Raw genomic sequence first — 26225 nt, forward strand, 5'->3', positions numbered from 1 at the left:
GAGCCTTACTACTACAGCCTTCAATTCGCAGCTTAGTTGTGCCAATTGTATGGTGTGAGTGAGGAAGCCATGTGACCTCAAAATCAGAAGGCAAACCCATGAAAGATTTGCTGCTTTCTGGCCTCCCTCCCCGTTTTGTAATTTGATAAGACAAACTGAATTTAATTGTACTGTTGTCGTGGTCAGGCTTATATTTAGCCGGCGGGACTTTAAATCATAGTACTCTGATAACCGATGCTGAGAGAAGAGAGTCCTAAGAAGAGGACGAGTTCCTGCACAACTGCCATGTCTGATGAAGGTCTGGTCAATCTGACTTCAATGAGAAGAATGTTCACAACAAAGGCCTGCTTCATGAAGACGACACACATCCTACGTATATCACAACTGAATATGTTCTCAACTTGTGCAACTCTTTTGATCATGTCATAGTGCATCGTATACATTTTATTTCTCTACTTGGCTTTGGTGTGAGAAGTAAAGTTTGTTGGACATTTTTGAATTAATGTCATGTTGACCAAGCTATTGAAGATGACCTGCCCATCAAGGCCACTCCAGAGTTGCAGCTTGCTCCGGTTTGATGAGGTGAAAGTCGGGTTCTCCAAGTCAAGTCTATGAAGATCATTGTATACACATCTATGTCCAGAGGCAGCTGAAGGAGTAGAACAAAGGGAGGAAGAGTGGGAGGAAAAGTGAGGCCTGGATTTAAGAGTTCCGTAACACAGAAACAGCTGAAGCACGTCGGACATCAGGGAAATCAACATTGACCAATTAATAATATTGCTTGTTTGTAATCAGGTTCTTGTGGCTCTCCACATCGAAAGGTCTTTGCTTATAAAAGGTGTAGCTGAGTTGGAGTTAAGCCTATAACTCCAACATCTGCGTCATGCATCAGTGCCCTTTCGTCTTCTTGGAGTGCTGTGAGGATGGACCGTCTGCAGGCCTCTGCAGTGTCGTCCTTAAGGCTTTGACCTCTGACCCACTGTTACTGATGCTGCATCAGGATGAGCGCTGTGTCCCCTGCAGGTCACAGAAGACGAATGAGGGGCTAACGCTGAGCTTCAGCAGGGCAGGCATCAATCTGCACTTTCTCTTGAGGGCAAAAGGAATGGGCCGCTGGCTGGAGACCATGTGTTATCTCCGACACTAATCTGGGACTTCGTTCTGTATTTTTTTTGGTGTGTGTGTGGGTGGGTGGGTGTGGGTTTGGGTGTGTGTGTGTGCCCATAAATACACTCAGATACTCCTTCCCCCTTCCTTTGTGTCTCCGCCTGTTTGTTGAGTTAGGCTGTGGGTTTGGCCCTTGGCTTCCATGTGTGTTGGGATAAGTGCAAAAGCAGACCCGGTGCTGTCTCTCTGTGGAACTGACCATCTATTCTGGTCTTTAAGGAGTGGCGGAGGGGTTTAGAGCACTGAATGCCTCGCTCTGTGAAAAATGCTTTCACAAGACTTAGCCGGGACAAAAGTTTGTTTTTGTCTTGGAATCCGCTGCACTTGTTTTTGAAGTATCGCCTAACAAGTTAAACCCCACCCTTAGCAATCTAACACTGGTTCCATAGATATGGGATATTTTGTCTGGTGTAATGGACTGGTACTTATTAATTACATTTTTGGAAATGATTATTTTAAAATAATAGTTTACAGAAGTTCATGCATTCCTGCGGTGAAATATTTGATGAGATCCACAAGAAAGGCCGATAATTCCTGAGGTTGAACTAAACCTTTTTATTTCAAAGCTTGCCCGTTGTGTTCTGCTTTAACAGTTCACACAGTGTAAGCCACACTAAAGTGTTACTTCATTGACTTTGAAACAGCCCATTTCTCTGTCACTCATTAAGCTTCAACCGTCTTTCGCTCCAAGCAGGTTAAAACTAATGCAATTAAATAATTTCAAATATTTGACACGGGGCTGTTTTTAAAATGCAACTTCACTTTATAAACTCCTGAGCGAGGTGCTCGAAACTTTTATTTCCCGAGCGAGGCTTACACAAGCAGGCTTCACCGCCTCAGCTAATCGAGGCCGATTAGCCGGACAGTATCAGCTGGCTGGTGTTGCTGAGCAAGAACAATATCACCACAGCTGACTCCGTCTTATCGTCCACATGTCCTGGAGGACGTTGAGTAGCCGCGCTGCTGCCTGACTTTGAATTGTGGGCGTATGTGGAATGTGTAGCTGGGAAAAAAAAGGCCTGGGAGGGATTTTTAGAAACAAGCATATTATTCAGTATTTTCCCCCCATGTATAGGGAAAGCAGCGAGAGCTGGCAAAATACCTCAGGAAGCTGGTGAAATGGACCTCAGGCTGTTGTCTGTTTGGCAGACATGAGCAAACAAGCCCCGTGGCTGCTGATATTCTGTTTGTGTGCATCATATCACGCCAACTATCTATCACACATCTGTGTTGTTATTCACATACACAATTAGGAGTTATTGCTCTTAAGTTTAAGGTCAAGCTTTGAAGTACCGTGTTTGTCAGAAGGAAGGGTTCCCTTTAGTTTAGCTTTCGGACAGGTTGCGTTTCTCTGAAGCACATTAATGCAGCACAGATGTTCCAAAACTCTCCGCTATCCACCCCTCTCTTGCTTCTCTCCCTCACAGAGTTGAGATATCATGTGGCTAACCTCAGCTCACCTCAGGCTGGAGTCTCTTTCATTCTTCCTGTCAGATTCCTCACTGTGAGACTCACCCAGGGCTGACAATAACGCCTTGATTTCAGCATGGAGGCTATTGATTGAGGAGCTGGAGGATGGAGAAGCAAAGCTACGGACCGACTGAGGGAGACTGTGAAAAAGCAAGTTATGGCAGGCAGCGAGAGGGGGCATGGGCGTAAAAGATGGAGGGAAGATAACGAGAGCTTCTGAGATAAAGTTGAACAAACGATGGGAATGTGATGGTTGGAATAAGAGTAAGAATATCTCATTAATATGGTAAAATAATAAAACATACCATCATTGCTTATTAATGACCAGGGCTATTTTATGTATAATCATTTCAATTGGATTAATTTATTCCCACAGCCCAAAACTAGCTCAGAAAGAGAGACATTGTTACCTAAAATCAGATAAAAGCAACTTTTAAAAAACCAAAATGTTTCAACACGCAGGAGTAATATCCTACATAACTGGAGACTCATGATCTACGACACATTGTGTAGAGAGAGGCATGTAAGTGTTACAGACCAGGACTTCAGGCTATGTCAGCTATGGGATCTTCCTGTGAATGTCTCACGTTCAGCTCCGGTACAGTGTTTCCCTTGAAAGAAGATGAGAGAGATGGTCTGAAAGCAAAGCTGAGAAGCTCCAAATCACTTCTCTGTAAAACGATCAGGCTGTAAAAAAAAAAGCTCTCTGTTAAATTACCTCATCCAGCAGGTGAACTAGCGATAGTGTCATTTTGCACACGGTCACAGATGAGTGGATCTAACAGGTTCTTTTGACAAGATGTTAATCTGATACTCTGCCCTTCTGGGTATTGTAAAAGTATTTGTGGTTAACTTGAAGGCAGTTTCAGCTTGATGACATTTCTTTCCAGATCTCCTGAAGTCGTTCATAGTGGATTTAATTCTTACATTTTTAAAGATGGGACGGGCAGGCGATCGATTAATCATCAATTGTATGTTGCTTTCGCAAGTATTTAATAAGAGCAGCACATTGTAGTGTCGGGAACAAAATAAAGACTTCGGAGTTTTTGAAAAGTAGAGACAAACAGATGAACGATAAAATAACCGCACTGCAGGTTAGACACCACCTGTCTGAAGTCCGTTTATAGTTTGTATTCACCAGCTGGCCTTGTGTCATCAGTACTAGCTGTGATCAACTGAGGGATGGGGGGGGATGGGTGTTGACACTTAGCAGTCCCAATAACCAATCTGATCAGGGTGTACACTTTAAGCCTTTTGCCATGTTGTAATGCACGCTGACATAGATTCCAGTCCACCACAACCCTGCACTGGATGAGTGGGTTTAGATAATGGATGGATACAAGTCTGTGTGGCGTAGATCTGACATAAATGCTGCATCAGAAAACATCAGGAAAGTGTAGCTGTCATCTCAATCACTCTAGATTAAGCCAAATTTAACTCAATATATTAAATTGAGCCAGCTAGGTTCTTTTTTTTGATTGGCTGATAAGTGGCTCCTCACAGCAGAACTCCAGGGGAGCGCTTGATTCCTCCACGGTGAGGGCAGCGCGGCTCATGTTTGAGCTGCGCACATTAAAACATTAAATAGCCGAGAGTTTTTTTCAGCGTGAGAAATACGATGTGTGGCGGGAGTGCGTGACTTAAGACCGAAATGCGTGAGTCTCACGCTCAATGCGTGACACTTGAGAGCCCTGTTACTGTCACTTTGGATAAAAGCATCAGCAATATGAAATGTAGTGTGTGTGGCAAAGTGTGCTTGACTGTTTCCTCTTCGGGTGTTTTTTGCTGATGACGTGTCCTGTGATCGCAAACTGGAATGTGCGTTACGTTAGCATCTGCAAGCAAAGCACAGTCACGGGTCAGCAAGGGCCTCAGACACACACTTCCTCCCCCCCCCCCTCTTTCTTTCCAGGAACTGGGCAGCTTGCCTGATGAGGATAGTGGTTAACTAGATCTCTCTCTTCTTGAATGTGAGCGTATATCATGTAATTCTTCACAGATGTATATTTTTACACATGGCTGTGGTCACAACTTTGTTTTAGAGTCATTGCTTTTTAGACTTTGTGGTATAAACTGGCATGATAAAAATGTGTGTTTTATGGTATTGATTCTGGGTTGTCTTCTGGTTGTCATGTAGTGTTCAGACAACCAAAAGAACCGTCCAAAACACACGCGTTTCATTCCCAAATTATTTCACCTCCTTGAAATTCTTCTTGTCTACAGGCATTAAACCCGAGTAAAACACATCATTAAATCCTTTACGTCATGAAAGTCAGAGCCACTTTCCTCAAAGTGTTGCGCTAAAATGAACCCAGGCTCTGCTGGGTTCAATCTTTCACAGATCAAGTTAGTTTTTCACCTGTTCGGGTGGTTGCTAATGCAGTAAAGTCTTTTTGGATCAGGAGTTTGCTGAGTTACCCAAAGTATACAATGTTATCAGGCAGACTGCAGAAAGAAGTGTCCGTCATCAGCTGACCGATCAAACTAAAGTCTTTCCTTGACGCTGGTATTTCTGACTTTTGGGTCATGCACTGATGAGCGTGTGTGAAATAATAAAATTTACTTTAGTGTAGGACTGAAAATATGACCGTCCACGATGCTATCATTATTGTCTGAAGCATTTCCTTATTGTTCTGTAAAAACAATGTATTTAATACGAATGCCAAATCAATGCATCATTCAATCAAATTGAACAAAACTATTTGTTTACAGTGATGCACTTTGAATGGATTCAGATGTTCACTTTGTAGCTTTGGAGGCTCTGTTCACATCCTAAGGTCATGTGTCACAAACACTGTGCTTCAGCCTCAGTCAGGGGCCATCAGCGTCAAAAGAGTCTGTGGCCTGAGGTTGACCTTTTGAATGCTTTGCCCACACAATTATACCTCCAAGCTGCAGTTGCCTGAGTCCTCTCATAGCTGCTGAATTAAAGGCCACTCAGATGAGCCGTTGCAGCTTTTACTCACCACTAAATTAACCAAAGGTCAATGAGGTCACACCTGGCAGGCAATATCAGTTAGTGTGTGGTGTATCAGTGAGTGTTTGGGATGTTATTGAATACTGGTGGGAGACGTTTCATCAGGATCAAGAGCATCAATCTGTATCACTGTCCTCCACTTGAGAGAGTGGGAGACCACACTGCTGTATTACAGCCTCTTATCGTCTTCCCTTATATCTTTCCTATCGTCACGAGTCATATAGCCGAGCTCAGACCAAAGAAAGTTTCCATTTTCTCACTTTTAGCTCGGGGAGGTTGAGATGGAGGTCGAACTTCTGAAAGATGAGACACGGCTACACAACTTCCTTCAGGAAAACATGAATGCAGATCCTCGTTTTAATTTTGTTGTTAATTTGAGAAGGACATAAAGGATAGACATGAAGACCGATGGCATCATGCAAAAAAGACGGCAGGCTGAGAGAGAGAAAGGACACCGAGGGAAACAAGGAGACAGACAAGAAATGCAGCCCAGTGTTCCTCCTCTATTCTGGGAAGATATACGTGGCATATCTCCAGCCTGCCTTTACCATGATGTCATCGAGCATACCTCTGACCTCAGCAAGCATCTTGCCTGGCAGCATAGCACCAAATGGTATGGCAACCAGATGACTGATTTTTATCCAATTATTTAGTGCTTTTCTTTTTTCTTTCAAGAAAAAAAAAGAAGAGATTTTTGTGAGTAACGTTTCTTACCATACATGGTCACAGTGAATTATTAGTTGCCTTAAGATCATGAAAGGAGGAAGGAACTAAAATTGTTGGTTCCTTTAGTTGTATCAGACCCAGAAAATATGATTCAGTTGTTCATCCTCAGAGAAATTAAATTTAAGGCCAGCATAAAACAGCAGAGCGTCAAATAAATGCAAATGTAGACAATGTTGTACATCCTGCTTCTACAGGTGAACAACTTTGTAGAAGCACTTAGTCAGTTAAAAACAATGGTTATGACAGCATACAGTGACGCACACGGCTATTTGTCGATCCAAAACACAATACACTCGATAAAACAATCTCATCAGAAGGCACATTTTATAGCTGTTATGGACCTTTTCACAAGTTTACCCTCTTTCATGTCTGTTTAAAATCTGTTTAAAATGTCAGTGAGTACCCTGAAAACAGAAATAAGAAACCTCCATCAGCAGATCATATATGATCAAATGCACTTTGAACATCAGCTCAATACTGATGAGAGTTAAATGAATTATTGTCTGTGGAGTTTTTGCTTCTCACAGGTGCTTTTACTTTGAAATCCAAATGTTCGTTGGTGAAGCACAGTCTGTTTTCTTGGTAAACAAGAATATTGTTAGTGTCCGTTACTTTGTTTGGTCGGCACGTGCAGAGTGTTTTTATCTTCTTGTCACGGCGCTATTAGAGTGGACCCAAAAGCACGACTCAGACAGGAGTAACAAAGATTACTGTCTTTGGTTGGAAACAGGCTGGGTCAAAACCGGGAGATCAGTCGAAGAAGCAAACAAGTCCAAAAAGGAGCAGGGCAGAGAATCAGAGGTCAGAACAGGCAGGTCAGGAATATACTCTAATAACGCTGGAGAACTTGGCACGAAAACACAAGACAATCTGGCAGAGGACAAGTGGAAGTGAGGGAGCTAAATAGTGAGGGACTAATGAGGGGATGGGCTGCAGGTGAGAAGGGCGTGAGGACCAGGTGAAGGGAATGAGGGACTAACGAGGGAGTGATCAGAGGCAGGTGAGGGGAGTTGGATTGACGAGATGGTGTGACAGGATGAAAACAACTATTACAAAAAGGAAGGCGTGGAGCTAAACTGTTACACTTCTTTGTGTCTGTTTTAAATGGGGGCGGGTGCAGTGTGTGTTGTACAAGCGGAAAGTTGTCGACTGGTCATGACTTGTGTTTCCTGTTGTGGGCCGACGTCGCTTTGCTTGCTGTCAGTGTGTTTATCTTTATCTAGCTTCATTCCCTTTTCCCAGTCTGTCAACCACATGCTGACCTTATTCCTTGTCATAGTTATGTCTTTGTTTCCACACTTGTTTCTCTTTCTCTTTTCCTTTCGCCATCTTACACAGCCCTCATTCCTCCTGCCTCCTGTCCTGCTGCTCTCTGTCCACTCCTATTCAAGTCAAACTTCCTGCTCGATGAAAGGCACTGCAGTGTTGCTTAACCTACAGCCGACCGACTGCATTGCTGCATCACCAATCCATTGGTCCTTATAAGGATATGATTCAAAGCGCTCAAGATGTTTAGCTGGTGATCTATCGTGAAGCCTCCTCCGTCTCATTTCTGGCCATAGCACACCTCCACGACATGGGTCAGCAGATGTGTTTAGAGACGGTCCTGTAGTTGATTAAGATATGGGCCCAGGTTTATTAACATGTTATCGCGTAGCTTGGATCTTCATGGATCTCTGTGAAATGTCAGATTTTTTTTATATAGCTATAATAACACGCCTCATTAAACAACCCCGACAGTTGAGTTAGACGGATGAAATAATCCCGTATGTCGAGTCAGAGAGCACATGTTTACATGAGTAATCCTTCCAGCACAATGGATCTGTGTCACTCATTCGACCCGGAAAGTGTGCTGGACAGGAGATAATACCAGCTGAGTGGCAACATGTCAGGTTTTAATATGGATCTATGAGGTAAACTGCAGACTATTTAGGTTATGACTGCATAGCATGAGAACCTGGGTGGATTAGGGGGAAGGATTAAGATATTCTATGTTTTTATATACATATATATATGTGTGTGTGTGTGACGTAATGTGTATGTGTGTGTGTGTGTGTGTGTGTGTACCGTAGTGCATGTGTCTGTATGGATCCGTTGAAAAGCATGTTTGCGAGTATGTGTTTTTTTTCTTCCTCCAACCGGCACATAAAGAAATGCTGGTGTGATGTTGAAGGCCACGTAGGGGAGTTGATCTGACAGCAGTTGGCTGTAAACTCACTGAGCTGGTTTCACTCGGTGCTAGGAGTGGAGATATGAGGGCTCCAGGACAAACACGCTGCCGAGTTCACAGGTTCACAAAAACAAACACAACCCACATTGATATCTGGCGTTAACGGATGGCTGCAAGGTGGGGGTTTGTAAAAACGACACCCAGCAGTCCATCACTGTATATACACAAAAACACAGATGTATGAGTGCTTATAGAAATAAGGGAAATGGTGTGTGAGTCAAAAGTCTTCATTAGGATCAGTTCAGGATGTGTTTTGGAAAGGAATCCCAGCTTGAAACAAAGGATGTGTGTGTTTGTTTATGTGTGTGTGTGTTAATGTAGTCTGCCAGTTATGTGTAGAAAGAGGATTGTCAAAGTAAGAGCCCAACACAAATTGACATTCATTTTGATTTCAAGATATGGAGAAATTTCTAATGGACCATATTAATCAATTTGTCCTAAATGTGTCCTTTATTTCATCCTCTGTCAGCGCCCATCTGCAATACTAAATAATAATAAAAACATTAAAAGTAAAATGCTGCCTCTATCATGACCAAATGTATCTTTCTTTTGAAAAGTAATTCACACAAAAAATGTGTTCAAACAAGTCCAACGAGGGTTTCTGTTGGCCCGTATATAATTACTGATGCTCGTGTGTGTGGTCCTGCAGTCTTTAAGCCTTCGGTGTCGACGTTCCTTTCATCTCACATCTTATGTGTAGGTGTTTCCTCGAGCATGTGCTATCATATGGGTTTACCTGTGTGTACATGTGTTTTAACCGGTTTGTTGAGGCTTCCCACTGTGGGTTTTAGTATGCAAGCCTTTATGTCGTCATATGGGATCACGTTTCTGAAGGCATTCTCTGCTCTGTGTGTGTGTGTGTGTGTGTGTGAGGGGCAGGTTTGAGGTGGAGTGACAGGTGGCAGCTGGGAAATGGGAGGATTTCCTCTTTTGAGCAACGGCTGATTACCTCCCACATCCTGCATTCACGGAGACTATTCCAGAGGTTTCCAACGCAGTAAAACTTATGTTTTGGGATTTGTTTGTTTCTACAGTTTACAATTATAGTCAAATAAAGTTTCAAAAGCTTACATTTAGGATGACTGCTTTATACTTCAAAGTAGTGAAGATAGAATTATCACACTATGAATAGAATACTTTTTGGTATGACTTAAATTATTTTATAAATGAGTTTTTTGTTTGATTCGATCAATTGACTCATTGTTCTTGTACTTATCCCCCAGTTTGGCAAAAACACTGTCTAAAGAGACGGACAGAGAAACTCTAAAGATGTCCTTGCTGTTTCTTAACATTCAGACACAGAGGTCATGTGACGAGAAGAGGAATGGGGAGAGAGACGGACAATGAAAGAGAAGTCAAATGGATAATGAAGGGTTAAAATAAGCTCACAGAGAAAAGGAGGGAGGATAATAAGGTTGTTTGTTTTCCACGTCATTCCTGTCGGAAGGGGATTGCCACTGTGGGAAAAGGCATCAAAGAGCAGACGCTCTGTGTCTCCTCCCCGTGTTGGACCTCAGCTTTCCTTATCACACCCTTCTTTTCATGGTCACGGTTTTTTTTAACTGATTGTTATTGTACTCTGTGGCTGTGTGTGCTGCTTCAGGATAAATGGATCGGATTCAGTTACAGATCAATATACAGCTCCTGGTGTGCAATTGTTTGTGATGTGTTAAAAGGTGGCACACACGCATGCTCTCACCCTTTCTTCTCGTCATGCGTTGACCCCAAGTCAATCAGGGTCTCTTGACCTCACACCACCCCCCTCAGATTAGTTTCCATTATGACCACGCTCCATTAAACTCCCATGAACGGCTGGGATGGCCAGAAGCCAAGAGCCCAGCTGTCTCCTCTGTCCTCTAATCTACAAATCCTCATCATCTTAGTGTGTGCCTCAGGTCACAATACTCGCACACACACACACATGCACATGCACACGCACACACAAACATAGACACATGGGAATAGAGCGCTTGAAGTGACTTCAACATTGAGCCAAGCCGGTCAGTGGAAGGATGGTTCATCTTATTTGGTCGGAGTTCTTATTTGCTTTGAAGGAGGATGTAACGGGACTGGATGAGTGTCGCACGGTGAGGTTTTGGGGTGGAGATGGACCGGTAATGGCTGATGGGTGGCGGTCAGCTCAACTGTAGTTAAATGGGACCTTTGTTTGAGTTTCAAGCTTGATTTGTTTGAGAAAGGAAAGAAAAAAGAAAACGAGACACAGTTCTTCACTCTTGTCCCCTTCAGGATAAATTGGCCATCAAGACCTTTTTGGACCCGTTGGACCCATTGGGCTTGAGGAACCCAAAGAAAGATGGACGGAGAAGCATCCTCTTATTGAAAACTCCATGGATTTTCAAACTTCTTTCTTCTCCCTCTGCGTCCTCCATTATTGTTATTGCTCCTCTAAGATGTGCGACAGCCTAAACTTACAGTGACATCTGACAACAGAACACCCCCAGTTCCCTCTCACCTCCTCCCAACTCCTCCTTTCTTTTGTATATCTTTCCTCAGAGAATTTACCATGCAGACACACACACACACACACACACACACACACTCTTGCCCCGCTCTGTCAGCCTTGTGAAACGAGGGTCTGATGAGATGACGCCGGGCTGTCGTTACTCTGCTCTCTTTAAATCCATCTTTCCGACAGCAGCTCTCTCGCCCTCCTCTCTGCTCCTTTGCCTCGTTGTCCTCATCACTCCGTTTCTTTCCTCTCTGACCTGTCCTGTGAAACTAGATTCTCTGGGTGTTGTTGAACACGTCTAGACCTCTTTCTCTCTGCTCCGTAGAGAGGGACTGTACAGATTTGTCATAAAAGATTTAATGCAAATTTTGAAAGTGCATCTAATAATAATAATAATGCATTACATTTTCATAGCGCTTTTTGAAGTACTCAAAGATGCTTCCTTACGACACACAATTGAGAGCAAAGTATTATCTCTAAGAAATTCAAATGAAAGGGGGGCATTGCAGTGTTGAAGAGGAGCATGTGTCAGAATACAACACGTAGCCCAACTACAATTAATGGCAGAACAAAAATAACAGAAATCTGCAAATAAAGCATGTTGTAAATAAAGATTTGCCATATTGGCCATGCTGTCCGTTATATTGAACACGTTCTCCCTTTGCTGTCTGCTGGCAGATTTACAAATAGCAAATGACTGTTACCCTGTGCAAAATCTAGTGCAAACACGTGAAATCACACAGAAAACCACACAGATTCCCGACTGAGCCCAGTTGAGTGTTTTCCATTCAAAACATCCTCTAAATGTCAGAGGGGAATTTGTAACTGACGAGGCGCTTATATCACAGACTATGAAGTGGTCTCTTTGGCTTATTAACGGGATCTACTGTCAACCTTGTTTTCCTTCAGTGAAGAGAGGAGTGGAGCTGAGCATCACAGCATGCGGTCTCTGCGTCTGCAAAAGCACGCTGAACGATTTGGGGCCACTTCCTCAGCTTTTAATCTTTCTGATGGAGCGATAAATCACCTCTTTTCTTGCCTCTCAGCCATGCAGGGTATTAAGAGGTGGATGGGGGGGATATTTCAGACCAAAAGGAGCTCCACTCTTCCCAGATGCTATTGTACAGGCGTGAATCAATAAAGAGTCGTAAATGGAGTTTGGCTGACATGACATATGTTCTTGCCTGCCATTGATGATTCATTTCATTCCCTGATGAGTCATCGAATTGATCAAATTAATCAGCAGGGATCAGGTGTCTAATCAGACAAGCTTTAATGTTCGGCATGTGGCCGTCTGCCCGTTTGCCTGCGTTAGATGTCTACATGTTAAGTATCGGGTATCGCCCCATCTGTGCATCAACTGAACAGGCCTCCTCCTGTTTGTTGGTGTCACCTTATGTTTGAAGTACAGCCTCATACTCTGCTTTGGGTGTGTGTGTGTGTGTGTGTGTATCCAAGTAAAAAAAAAGAGTTCACCAGGAGCTGCATCCTGGTGACTTGCAAACACAGCGTGTGTGTCCCTTCCTCCCAGATCCACTCGCATTCCTCTCTTTAGTGTGCTCGACACCAACAGGAAGGGGAGAGGAAACAAAGAGCCCACTTCCTGTACGTACAGCCAGCATCCTACACACAATGAAACAGGAAGTGCCTGGCAACTGTAAAGAGTGTGAAGGAAAGATAAAGTAGTCCCTCCGTCCTATAAAGTGTTTTTTTCTTTCCCTGCTCCCTCTCTCATGCCTGTCATTTTACACCACCCTATCTCAGGGATGGAAGAGTGTGTGTTTATTTTCTCTTCGTGTCCTTTTCTGAAAGGATAAAGCACGCTATTGTGCTTCTGTCGACAGTTTTCTTTAGTTCTTTCTGAGTCTGTAGAGTTTTACCGCTTTACAGAATTTGAGAAACTGCGTTTGCTTGGTCTAGTTTCTGTTAAGTTGATGTTTTCTCACAGAGTGGAACAATTAATCTTTTTCAGCAAATTCACCTCCTGTGTCTGCCGACCCTGGGTAGCACCGCTGCTGTCACCATGGCGACTTTTGGTTGGGACAGACAATCTTGGACAGCAGAGCACTCTGGACTAGTGCTGCAGATGCTGAAAGCCTTGCGGTAAATCAACTCGGCCGGCCTGGCAGACTCCGACGAGCACGCTGCCAAAGAGAAAGCAGTCTTAACGCAGACAGTCAAGCAAGTGAACGGCAGTAAAGACATCAAAGAAGAAAGTTGTTACGGTTTTTGCCCTTGCTCCCTTGTTTGATGTCTTTTGACAGATAAAACATGTGCAGAGACAAACCGAAGTATGGAGACTGAGAGAGGTCCCCTCTTATCGAGCCCATCATGATTCATCACCTTTCTCCTTCCTCAGACCATCCCCTTTTTACGATTGCCGGCTCCAAGCCCCCCCCGGGCGTGACTCTAGAGAGGCAAATCTGTAGTCTGCTCATAACTTCAAAGCACATGCCCCCTCCTCTTTTTCCTGTCTACCAACTCACTCACTCTCTTCCTTTATTTGTATTCTCTCTCTGCTTTTACATTGTTCAATCGATATCTTTCCCCTTTTCTGACTTTTTTTTCTCTCTCTCTTTGCCTTTGTCCTCAATCTCCCACCGCCTCTTCCTTTTCCTGCTCCGTCCCTCCTTTTTTTTCTCTCTTTCCTGCTCTCTACATGTAAATCCCATATTGGCCCCCTCCTGTAGTCCAGATGGGCAGGCACGTTTCATTCCGAGGCCAGGTACCCTCAGGGGAGGTTCCAGAGCAGCGTGAAAACACTCAGCACCTTATCTGACGAAGAGTTTTTGGAAAAAGTGACGGCTCTTATAAGTAATTAATTCATACTCGGTGGAACGTATAGACAACTGGTGGTGTTTAGTATACGAGGCATCCTCTGGCTGCGTGAGGAGAACAACCAGGCTATAATCTGCAATGACCAGCGTTTCTTTTTTCTGCTTCTTAGTTTCCATCTCCAAAACAGTTTTTAGAGGAGCTTCCTAATTTCCAGGAAAACGTCATAATGTCAGTGCAAAATATATGCAAAACAGGCAGCACTGAGAGACACTGTATGGCATCTATTTTAATAGCAGCTGAACTTTGTACAATATAATATATCCCTTCAGATGGGATTGTATAGCAGGCCTTACTATGGGTCTGTACAATGACATGCCTCCAATATATCAGATTTTCTGCGACTCTGTCATTCTTCTAACAAGGGAAGTCAAAACTGCCCGCTTTTACAAATGTGCTATTTTTAAAATTAAGGGTAATTTAAGTCTTAGAAAATAGCAAGCCGCCTACAGACCAGTTTAGCTGATCTCAGCATTTGTTCTAAATGGTTGCTCATGTACATCATCTCTGAATGTAGCTCTTCCTAAGTTCTTAAAATCTTAAATTCCCAGAGCTGTTATTTATTGCAGACCAACACGAATTTCAGACCACATGTGCAGCATTCCCACTGCAAATAGCCAACATCGGGATAATTTTAATAATATAAGCATTTATTCAGTGCATGATAAAATAAATGTAAGTTAGCTCTTTTGGTGTTGTCATGTTCAGCTGCTGCAGTTCGTACATCCTCTGCTGTGCTCTGACATCCTGGGTGATGATGGAGCCCCAGGAAGCGTAAGCATTACTCTTATCTGATAGCTCTTAGTCACCAGAAATCTCCCACCTTTTGGCACACCTTAATCATATGCAGCTATTTTGTTTAAATTATCATTTACCAAAATGTGTGCATTACAAAAAGCTTAATGAATACATACTTTAAACATTGTTAACGGGGGGTGACACAAGTGTCGATGTTGCAAAATCCACACCCCTTACCCCCAACAGATTACATAGAGTGGATAAAAAAATTCTAAAGGGATTCTGGCATTTGGAAACCCGAGGACTGTCGTTCACAGGCACCACACAAGTGAAAACAAAATAAAGAAGTTTTTGCTGCAGCTTTAAGAAGCACACCTATTAATAATTCAGCTTGTTCTTGGCATGTTTGTGCACTTGACACTGAAACATGAACCTACTCCTTTTAAAATCTGGACACATGTTGTTGCTGAGCTTCCAGTTTAATGTAATTGTCAGTGTGGTTGAACGATGGTAGTGTTTTGTTCTCCATGTGAACAACTTCTTTTTTTGCAAACCCTTCATAGAAAATAACTTTATTACAGAATAATAATTGTATTAAGACTTTTTACAACCGTAAAGCATTAAAGACGATTCAAAAGTATAAGGCAGTCCTCACAAACATGACACTATAATGAATCAAGCTTTTGTGGCAGGCGACTCCAATTGTTTGAGCAGGAGGGTATTAAATGAAAACGAGGAAGATGGATCATATATCCAATGTGAGGTCCTGGGCGTTGAACTATAATTTCCTTATCATAAATATTCAAATCAAAACAAGTAAAATAACTAAATCCATTACCATCAATATTATCATGAATATGTAGCAAAATATGCAGTTGTGTTGAAATCTGTGTGGAGGAAACGTTTATCAACAGTAACACTCCCTGACCATGTAGGTTAACTTTTGCTTATTTTACTTTGATATATTTTAATAGCAAAACTATTATTTCTGAATTTTCAGACCGGTTATTGAAGCAGTGATGTTAATATTGTGGAGGGATGACTGAGAGGCTCTTTCTGCTGTGGCCAATATGGATTAGATTTTGTGTTTGTTCTTCAAATCTTTAAATTAATAGAAAGTGTTTAATAGAAGATTAATAGTGTTTTTAAACACAAATGAATCGTGAAGGGAACAATTTAAGATGTATTTAAATCTGATATAATACAATACAATGACAAATTTATTTACAATATAATAGAATGTAATGTGTATTTATAATATAATGTAAAATGTTTATTTTCAATAGAATGTAAGATCTATTTATAATATAATATAATGTAAGATGTATTTACAATATAATAAAAAATTTACATTTACAATAGAATGTAAGATCTATTTATAATATAATGTAAGATGTATTTATAATATAAAATGTACATTTACAATAGAATGTAAGATCTATTTATAATACAATATAATATAATGTAATATGTATTTATAATATAAAATGTATATTTACAATAGAATGTAAGATCTATTTATAATACAATATAATATAATGTAATATGTATTTATAATATAAAATGTATATTTACAATAGAATGTAAGATCTATTTATAATGTAAGATGTATTTACAATATAATATAAAATGTACATTTACAATAGAATGTAAGATCTATTTATAATACAATATAATATAATGTAAGATGTATTTATAATATAAAATGTATATTTACAATAGAATGTAAGATCTATTAAAATACAATACATTACAAACAATACAACACAAGATATACATTTACTTTGGTCGGGTCGCCGTGGCAGCAGGCCCAACAGGCTGACCCAGACTTCCCTTCTCTCAGGCTGGAGCTCGGCCACCTGGAGGAAACTCATTTCGGCCGCCTGCAGCCAAAAGCAGTTTACTCCATAGGGGGGTCTCTGGGATCTTCTGGGATTTTCCATCCTAGGAGTTTATGTTTTTTGTTATTGCTCTCCTCCTGTCAGGTCCTGGGCTGTTTGGGCTGTTGCATAAAACAACAAGTAGTTTGAATCTTCAGACTATCACAGTAAATCATCAATACAGGGAAGTGATGCCACACTTGCCTTCTAGTATTCGTCTTTGAAAGCCCTCTTTAGCGTCTTTCTTGAGGCCGATGTGCCGTGTTGACTCGTCGAGACAGGCTGGTCATCAAATTAGTCTGAAAGAGGGAATTTTTGGATACATTTTTAAAACATCTTTTATTTAACCTTAAACAACTGCCAAACACAAGATGTACAGCCAAATAACACAACAATTAAATGTATTATTTAGTTGAATCAAAGGATATTCAAACCCCCATGTGTAGAATGAATACACTTGGTTAAATAGTGTTTTGTTACTGCCACTGATTTTAAATTAAGTGACATCTTCCTTAATTTAGTGAAATACCTGATCACATATGCCTACCATTGTACATTATGTACATTGAGCATTTTAGCAACGGGGACCTGGCGAGTCTAACGCTGCTCCGTCGGAGACCGTTTTTTGTTTGATTCTCTTATTTACAATTTAACCTATATTTTATTTAATTTTTATTTAATTAATTTGGTTGCTTACCTGTTGCACCTGCTCGCCACCGCTACCGTCTAATCCCTGGACAACTAGCTGCTAGCAGTCTTTCGCGAGTCAGTGTTACGGTTTAATAGGTCAACTGGCGACTTTCGGCCAAATGCGTCTGTTGTTGTCGTAGTTAACTCGTATACAGTGTCTGGTCTAAACATACCTGTGTGTGTTTTTTATATATATGTATATATACATTTGTTTGCCATACGTGTACATATTTAGCCTTTAGTCTAGTAATGTGCGAGTCTAGTTAAGAGGTGAATTTTAGGTGAGACTGTATCTCTCTCCGACACACACACACGCAGAGACATAATTTCCTTGTTTCTAAATTAGTCCAAGTTATAATCCCAAAAATACTAAATCACGTCTAAATAATTTGTGAAAACACCACAAAAACATGCACACCTGCTGTTGTTACGAACACAAATCTGCTGGGTTCAGTATATGTACGGCGTTTCTTGTTCTTCTCCCCCAGTAATACATATCTTGTCTGAGGGCAACCATGTGTGCCAGACAGCCCTGGTCTTTTAACGAGGGCGAGGGCAGTTTTGAGCTGTGGTGTTACATTTAAAAGGCTTAGTGCAGCCGTGAGGGCGCGATCACTGCTCCACTTAATTGCCAGAGCAGCAGAGTTCAGCTGGTTGTGTAGAAAGTGAAAGTGCCACACTATTGAATTCTAGATTAGCAATTGCGTTCATGACATGAGCTACAACGTGTTTGCATATGCTTGCCACACACACAGAAACACGACAACACACTTTGAGTGTTCTACAGCCTCGTTCTCGAGGATTGCCGATGCTATTTAATTTAGAATTTCCATCCGAATTTTACGTTATGAACATCCAACTTTGTCTCTTTCTTGCAACTTCATACTTTACGATATGCGTAGGAGGATCAACAATGCTCAGCAGACTGGTAGACTGTTCTCCCCACCCAAAATCTGGTCATGGATGGGGATGGGGGGGAAGACTTTGCCGAATGGTTTTTTAGAATTGGAGAGCTAGTTAGCTGCTGACATGTAGATATGGATACACAAACGCACAGTTGGGGGCAATAGCCTGCGTCTCTCATGCCCCTGAGGGTATCTGTGTGTGCACCGTTTAATTGGATTGCCACGGTGCCCCTGTCGAGATGTTTAGCTGTTTTGTGTGTTCATGCAAAGACACTCGGCTCTCTCCCGCCCCACTGTCCGTCACTATATAGCACATAGGTGTTTGTCTGTATGTGTGTGTGTGTGTGTGTTTGTGTGTGTGCGTGCAAGGGGCTTAATGGCTAAGCCTGTGTCAGGCTGGTGAAAACATGGTCATTCATATGGAAATAACCAGGCAAAGATGGAGACAATAAATCTCCCCACATCCTCTGAGACCGTACAGAGAAGTGAGCAGATCCCACAGCGCTGGGAGCTTCAGACGGGACACCATCACACTCGTGTAACGCAAACGTCCGGGACGCATTGGTTTCTCCCCCCAAAGGTACATGCTGGAGGCTCCGCCAAGTAGGTGGGACTGGGAGCCATCGTCGGAAGTATGACTTCTTCATCTGGGCAGTGAGCTAAAAGAACGCAGGGGAAGGAAAGATGATCTGGGTTTGCCTGGCGCAGAAAGCATCGGAAAGTTAAACAGCCGGACTGCATGCAGCGCATTAAATAGCGTCTGGACGTTGGCACACGATTTCCCATCGGGGTCGGGCATTCTGTGTTTTGAGACTCTTTTTGAAATCGTGGCAGATTAGTTTGTGGAGTTTGAGACTGGAGCCGTGATGCCCTGGCTGGAGGGTGTTCGTACAGTTGACTTTAACTTGGTTTGACTAAACTGCTCACAATGAGAAACGGAACCACCTCGTCTGATTTCAACCTACGAATCATGTCCCTTCCCAGCGGGGGTCAAGATTCAAGATTCAAGATGTTCAAGATTCAAGATGTTTTATTTGTCACATACACACACAGGGTGTGCAGTGAAATGAAAGTGGCAATGCTCAGCAGGAATGTGCAAGGGCAACAAGTACACACTATTTACAATAAAAAACAACACAATATTTACAGTAAGTGTGTGTGTGTGCCTAAGAGGGGCAGTTGTGTGGGTCTATGTGGGGGTCCTGGTGAGGTCGGAGTTCACAGTCCTGATGGCCTGAGGAAAGAAACTCCGTCTCAGTCTCTCTGTTCTTGCAGCGTGACTACGGAGGCGCCTGCCTGACCGCAGCAGCTGAAACAGTCTGTTGTTGGGGTGGTGAGGATCCTTCATGATCCTGCCGGCTCTGGTTCTGCACCTCCTGGTGTACAAGTCCTGCAGGGTGGGGAGTGTAGTTCCAATAGTGCGCTCAGCCGAACGCACTACTCTCTGCAGAGCCTTCCTGTCCCGAGCGGAGCAGTTGCCAAACCAGGCTGTGATGCTTCCTGTCAGGACGCTCTCTACAGCTCCAGAGTAGAAGGACTGAAGGATCCTCTGGGAAACTTTAAATTTCCTCAGCTGCCTGAGGTGGTAGAGGCGCTGCCTTGCCTTTCTCACCAGAGTGTCTGTGTTCTTTGACCATGTCAGATCCTCGGTGATGTGGACTCCCAGGTATTTATACCCGCTCACCCTCTCCACAGTAGTCCCGTTAATCCCCAGTGGTGAGTACGTCCTCTGTTGTTGTACCTTCCTAAAGTCCACAATCAGCTCCTTAGTTTTGGTGACATTCATGATGAGGCTGTTGTCCTGGCACCAGAGTGACAGATCAGCAACTTCCTCCAGGTAGGCCTTCTCGCCGTTGCTGGAGATCAGGCCCACCACCACTGTGTCATCCGCAAACTTGATGATGGTGTTGGAGCTGAACCTGGCCACACAGTCATGTGTGTACAGGGAGTACAGTAGGGGGCTGAGGACGCAACCCTGGGGGGATCCTGTGTTCAGGGTGAGGGGTTTGGAGGTGTGTCTGCCCACCCTGACCACCTGTGGCCTGGCGGTCAGGAAGTCCAGGATCCAAGCACACAGGGGGGTGTTCAGTCCCAGCTCAATCAGCTTGCCGGCCAGTCTGGATGGGAGTGTGAAGGTTGCTTGAAAACTTCTGAACACTCGCACATGAAGCAGTTTTTGAATGAGGACGGTTTGCATAGAGCTCCTGTTTTGGACTGAGATATTCATTAGCAGCTCGTTAAACTCTCGTCTTGCTTTTTGTGCTGATGACTGCAGCTCTGCTCACTCTGACTGGTGTGTTGGCCAAATGGCATACACATGTTTTTTTCCTGAAGCTGTCGCCGCCAGCAGATCTGATTTATAAGCACGCCGTCGAATAACTGAAGCGGCGGGGAGGACAGTTATGTTGCCACTCGTAAGCTAAACATGTACAATACAGGAGTTAGTTCTTTACAGTTTAACCTGAGGAAGGCTTGTTGGCTGTGAACAGATGCTTGTGTTTCATGGAGTGTTCACCCTGAGGCTCCCACACTGGTCACGCCTGTCACACAGATGTCTTGCTCCACAAATCACACACATACTCTGTAGAGACACACACGCTAACACATCGGCGACATGAAAGGACTCCGAAAATGCGAGAGTCTAGTCTGAAATAGTATTATTATACCATCACATTTCTCAACTCTGTCAAGCTGGTAAAAAAAAAAAGAAAAGACATTTCACTCCCTTAAAAGATCCTGTATATCTGATGAGCTCAACCATATTACAGTTTAGGCCCGTTTCGTCCTGCACGAGCACTTTTCGCTGTGATTGGTCTCTGGATGCTTTTCCTGAGCCGTATATTCAGAATCACGGTGGGATGTTGCATCAAACGGTTTCTGCCGCTGTCCATGCAGATGAGAGGCATGTTTACACATCAGGAAACTCTGGCTGAGAGCCAGAAGAGCAGCACATCGCTCAGCTGCTGTGATAGTTCAGCTCGCTCTCTCTCACACACACACCACTGTAGGTATAATACAACACACACACACACACACACACACACACACACACACACACACACACACACACAGGTGAGCAGTTCACTCTAGGCTGCCATTCTTTCACATTTGACACAACCAATGAGATTCGAATATACACATATATACATATATATATATATATATTTGTGTTTATATATATATATGTATATATACATATATATATTTGTATGTGTGTGCAATGGCCTAACTCATCTGTTCGAGCATTTACTGCATCTATCTCTTTGAGAGCTGGTACAAGCATCACACGTGTGCGTGTGTTCCTTTTGATGTGAGTGAGTACAGTATCGGCGTTTATACTCCCCCCCCCCCCCTGTGGTCCCCAAATCAGTGCACAGCTGCAGGGCCCCCTGAGTGGCAGCGCTGCATCTAATGTCTTCTTATTCACCCTGTCTGTCTGCTCACCAGCCATGCAGAGCCTCGGGATGGAGGGGACTGTGTGTGCATACAAGATGAGGGGGTTAAGTATGAGCAACGTGGCAATGGAGGGTTCATTCAGTCTCCTAATTCGATGGCACTCCTTAATTCAAAGTGATATGATGGTGTGATTGTAGCAGTTGATGGATGGAGACTGAGAGCGCTTTAGGAGAAGGGACATCTGTGTGTATGTGTCCAGAGAAAGAAAGAGGAAGTCATTACCTTTGAATCATCTCTTCTTTTATTCCGTATCATTTTTCCACCCTTCTCTCCCTTTTCTTTCCTCATCCCCACTTCTGTCTCTAAATTCTCCCTAAAGCCCCTCCAGTTACCCCCCTCCGTTTCTCCAGCTGGCTCTCAGCAGTGTCATGCTCCTTGTCATCTTCAATCAAGCCCTCTTTTCTGCAGCACTTACCCTTTTTCCTCTCGTCCCTGACTGTCTTTAACCTTCCAGTAGGATATGTGTCGCATAAACGATCCTAGATGTGCATTCATGTCATTCAGTACGACTTGAGCTGTACAAAAGAATACATCTTCATATCTTTGTTACAGCCTTGAGGTTCGATGACATCTCTAGGCTTGATTGAAAGGCACTGCTACGTTCAGTTACACGACTTTGAAGGAATACTTCAGCATTAAAACCACCATTTGTTTATCAATTACTCACCGCATTACTTTGAATTCTTGCATTCTTGCCTGTCTCCACAGTAAACGGAGAATCCAAATATTGTCTAAAAGGATGAATTGTTGATCAAACTCAATGTTTTTAACGACTCAAGTGACTTAAAGTTCAGCAGATATAGTATTGCAGTGTTTTTCTCTTGGAATCATTTCATTGTACAGGGGTTTTCCTATAACCGCTTGTTCTATATGGTGTTTAACATGTGAATCATCCTCTCATGTGAGTGTAAGCCAACACACAGAAGGTGACTGAACCACTATTCCAAGGTGACATGTAGTTCAACTCATTCTTTAGATGAGAAGAGATGATCTATTGTGGGCACTTTTGCTGGAGTCTTTGTGCGTGTCCATTATGGGTGTGCGTGCTAGCAAGCAGTAATTGAGCCTAATTATATGCAGCTATTCATTGAAATGGACTGCTGCAGGGTAAATAGGTCTAATTTCTCAAATGAAATAGTAATGCACACACACGCACATATACTCACACGCACATACACTCGGGCAATAAGCCTGCTGGGACTGCGGTATTACTCCATCTCTGGTTGAAACACTAGAAGTGTTTTCCTCCACATCAAAAGTCTCCTCATCCCAAAAAGGCCAATGCTATCTCAGTGTAGCTTCTCCTTCACTCCACAATGCAGGCTCAAGTTTTTTAACAAAGCAATTTCGTGGTGGAAATTATAGAATCAACACAGCGGTTACCGTTGTATTGTCAGGCAGGTTGCCCAGGTGGTTATTATGTCCGTTGTGTCCATGTCTTTATTTTTCAGATGTGGTCCTTGTCACGTTGTACAGTAAACATGAACCCTAATGCTGTGCTCGACTACGTCAGCATCGAGGCTTCATCTTGAAAGTGAAACTAGGTTTGCATGCACTGTAACTTGACCTGTATAAACAAACACGCTGTAACGGGCAAACAATGCCTCTTCTTTAGTTATTGGTGTGTGTGCGTGTGCGTGTGTGTGTGTGTGTGTGCGTGTGTATGTGAGAGAGAGAGAGAGATTGGAATGTGCGAAGGTGGGGGGCAGGGGTCTGCTTTGACACCCTAATCCTGCAGCCTAGTTTGGCTTTGTGTGGAGACCTTAGCTGGGAGGAGAGAGGGATGGAAAGAGTGAGAGCGAGAGAGGCATCGGGAGAAGGAGGGAGGCGACGGAGGGCAGTCGATTGAAGGGGGGGGGGGGGGGGGTGGAGTTTGAGAGAGGGCGAGAGAAGGAGGGGAGTGATGGCAAGGCAGATCCAGGGAGATGGGGTTTGCTCATTCTCCGGCTCTCACACTGAAAGGAAACAAAGGATGCTAAAGGGCCTGACTTATGTCAGCAGGACTTGTTATAGTGAGTCTGTTAGCCTGTTCGCTGGTTCGCCTTCGCTCACCTGACTGCCCGTATTCAGCTGCTGGCATCTCCTTCCCCCTCCATCCATCCGTGCATCTCTCTCTCTCTCTCTCTCTCTGCTGAAGATGTCTCATCACTGCCCTGTGTGCTTCCTTGGCTCCTACATGTGAGTTATTCTGCCTCAGTTGGTGTGTGTGTTATAACATTGTCACAGGGGTCTGATGTGGTCATGGCACACTGTACTTTTCCCTGCAGCTTGGTTAGTGTGTTGTGTCATGTAGACAGATAAGTGAGCTAGACGTGTGGTTGAATCTGTGGTGCGGATCTGCTTCCTCTCTTCGCCTCTCTGCTTCTTTTACTCTGCTTTAACGGGTACATGTTCTGCATCTGGCAGGCATAAGTGAGGAAGAAGTTGTGAGTAGACCATTTCCTCTGGAATGGAACAATGAGAGGAATCATAGTTGACTGTACCCACCTTATATAGATCTCAGCTTGACCTCAAATAAACTGGCCACAGCAAATATGCACTGGCAGAGAAAGACTTTCAGCGCCTGTCTGGGGTAAGCTTAATCCAAATGCATAAAACTAACATTTGTATGCCGGAGAGCTAATGATAAATGACAGCTGGCAACATCTGCTTTTGTTGTAGGCAACACCCAAGAGAAAATATTCTTCCCTGCCATAATATGAATTATTTTGCGGCAGAAGGGTCGATGGAGTGGTTGCTGGCTTGGCAGCAGTGTCGGCACGATGTGGGTCAGCATGGTGTAGGAACTGACATGAAGGGTGGGTGGGGCCATCTCTCTGATGTCTGTCACTGAGGAAGACAGGTTGGCAGCGAGGCAAAGACAGGAGAGTTTATCATTTCAGGGTAAACCTGAATTGAAAAATTATTCATTGTTTAAATTTTGTAGACACAATTGCCACACATTCCTGGGTTCCACCTTGTCAAATGTGCATGCGTGTGTAAGATGCCCAGGGAAACAGTTGAGAGTTGACATCCCTGTCTGGCTATATACATCTTAAAGAAGAGAGGCAACGTGTGTGATTCTGAGAATGTCTAAATCTTGTCCTGTTCCAGATCCCTTTTTCTCTGAAGAAAAGTCACACACCATCTTAGTTCAAGCCAATTTCGCCATTTTCATTCAGAGCTCCATCATCCATCCTTCATGTGTTTGTGCTGGCTTGTATAGGAATGTGCTGTGTTTCACTATTTCCCTCTCAATTGAAGAGCTCCGTCCGGGCAGATGCAATGTCATTCTCAAATGGGCCTCAGCGCCACTCGATAGGCATCAGTCAATTTTACTCAAGAGCCATCAGTCAATAATAGTCAATTAGACAAAGCAGTGACGGCGGGCGCCCTTTCTGTCACTCTTCAGTGTCACAAGATTGATCGTCTCTTATTCTAAATTGGATTCAGTGTAGGGTGAGAGGAATAGTTACCCTAACAACATTAGATGTTGTGCCAGATTAAAACGTCTCTGTCTCTGGAATGAAATGTGGCCACTTCAGATGGATGGAGGTTAATATCCAAGGACTATAGAGGTTAGAGTGGAGGGATAAAGACCACAGAGGAGGTTGGTTTGGTTCTCCCACCACTCCTTCTCATGCTACACATTTGTTCTCAATTTTTATTTACTCGGGCCCCCCACCCGCTCTCCCCCTAGGTGCTTGTTTGGTGATACACCCTCTCCCCTTTTCTTTACAGCTCAATTATGTGGTAAAGCTTGGAGTCGGTGCAGAGGTTTGACGGGGATCAAATGAAGTGTTTACCACTCAGCTGTAAATACACTGTTGCAATGTGGTGTTTGTGCAAAGCTTCCCTCCATCCATGGCTCCATCGTTCTCTCCTCTGCATCCCACCACCCTTTCCCCCCTCAGCTATTCCCCAGGCAGCAGGCCACATATTGACCTTTGAATCCTCCCATTTTTCTCTTATGGAGGCCCTAAAAGCTCAAGCAGAGAAAGGTAATGGAGCATCTGCCTGTGAATTCGTAAACATGCACACACAAATATAAGTGCAAGCATATGCAAACACGCACTTGTTTATACACACTGGCGTCATGGTAAATATTGTCATCCTTTGAATCTTCAGTTTTGCATTTGAAGACTTGGGTATGGGTGATTTTTTTTTTTCCGTGGCATGCTTGAGTGAGTCCATTCCTCCGTATTTATTGACAAAGCTGTTTGTTCTCAGATGAAAAGATTAGCTTCCCTGAGACATAACTTGATGGATCAGTGTGTACTAGGGGCCACTTGGTCACCAAGGCTGCAGGCCAGAATTTGGAGCCGCTGCAGAGAATAGCCCTCCATTGTGTGGTTGTCAGGCTGGTTGGCTGCTGTAGTGCGCACACTCAGACATGCTGGCATGCACACAAACATATACTGATGTACACGCATACAAACAGAGACACTTATCACCAGAAAGAGTCCGTGTCAGGTCAGCCGGCTCGGCCTGTGAACAGTACTGGATTGTTGCGAGCCTCCAGCTCTCCTGGACATGTAACAGTGCGGGCATTCAGCTGTTACTGGTGACTCAGGACCAGAGCGGCAACCAGTGTCACCAACAACACCTGCCGTCACACTCCCACACTGTCGGGTTCAAGAGACCTGAGGAGAAAAGATAAATCCAGAATATTTTGTTGAGGAATGATTTGAAATAATACATA

General features: G+C 43.4%; 1 protein-coding gene across 8 annotated transcripts in view; it reads left to right on the plus strand.

Annotated features, from left to right (window-relative positions):
• dip2a (disco-interacting protein 2 homolog A) overlaps positions 1 to 26225 on the plus strand; it is a 73992-nt gene that overhangs the window by 11762 nt on the left and 36005 nt on the right. The window contains exon 1 of one of the 8 annotated variants that reach the window (XM_056422715.1): positions 23486 to 23556. The exons of the other annotated variants lie outside the window; for them this stretch is intronic. Within the exon in view, the coding sequence (XP_056278690.1) occupies positions 23517 to 23556 (40 nt within the window). The 5' untranslated portion in view covers positions 23486 to 23516. Of the gene's footprint in view, positions 1 to 23485; positions 23557 to 26225 lie in introns of those variants that run through there. 8 annotated transcript variants of the gene reach the window in all.

The sequence above is a fragment of the Pseudoliparis swirei genome, chromosome 2, assembly GCF_029220125.1.
Source record: "Pseudoliparis swirei isolate HS2019 ecotype Mariana Trench chromosome 2, NWPU_hadal_v1, whole genome shotgun sequence".
Taxonomy (NCBI): Eukaryota; Metazoa; Chordata; class Actinopteri; order Perciformes; family Liparidae; genus Pseudoliparis; species Pseudoliparis swirei.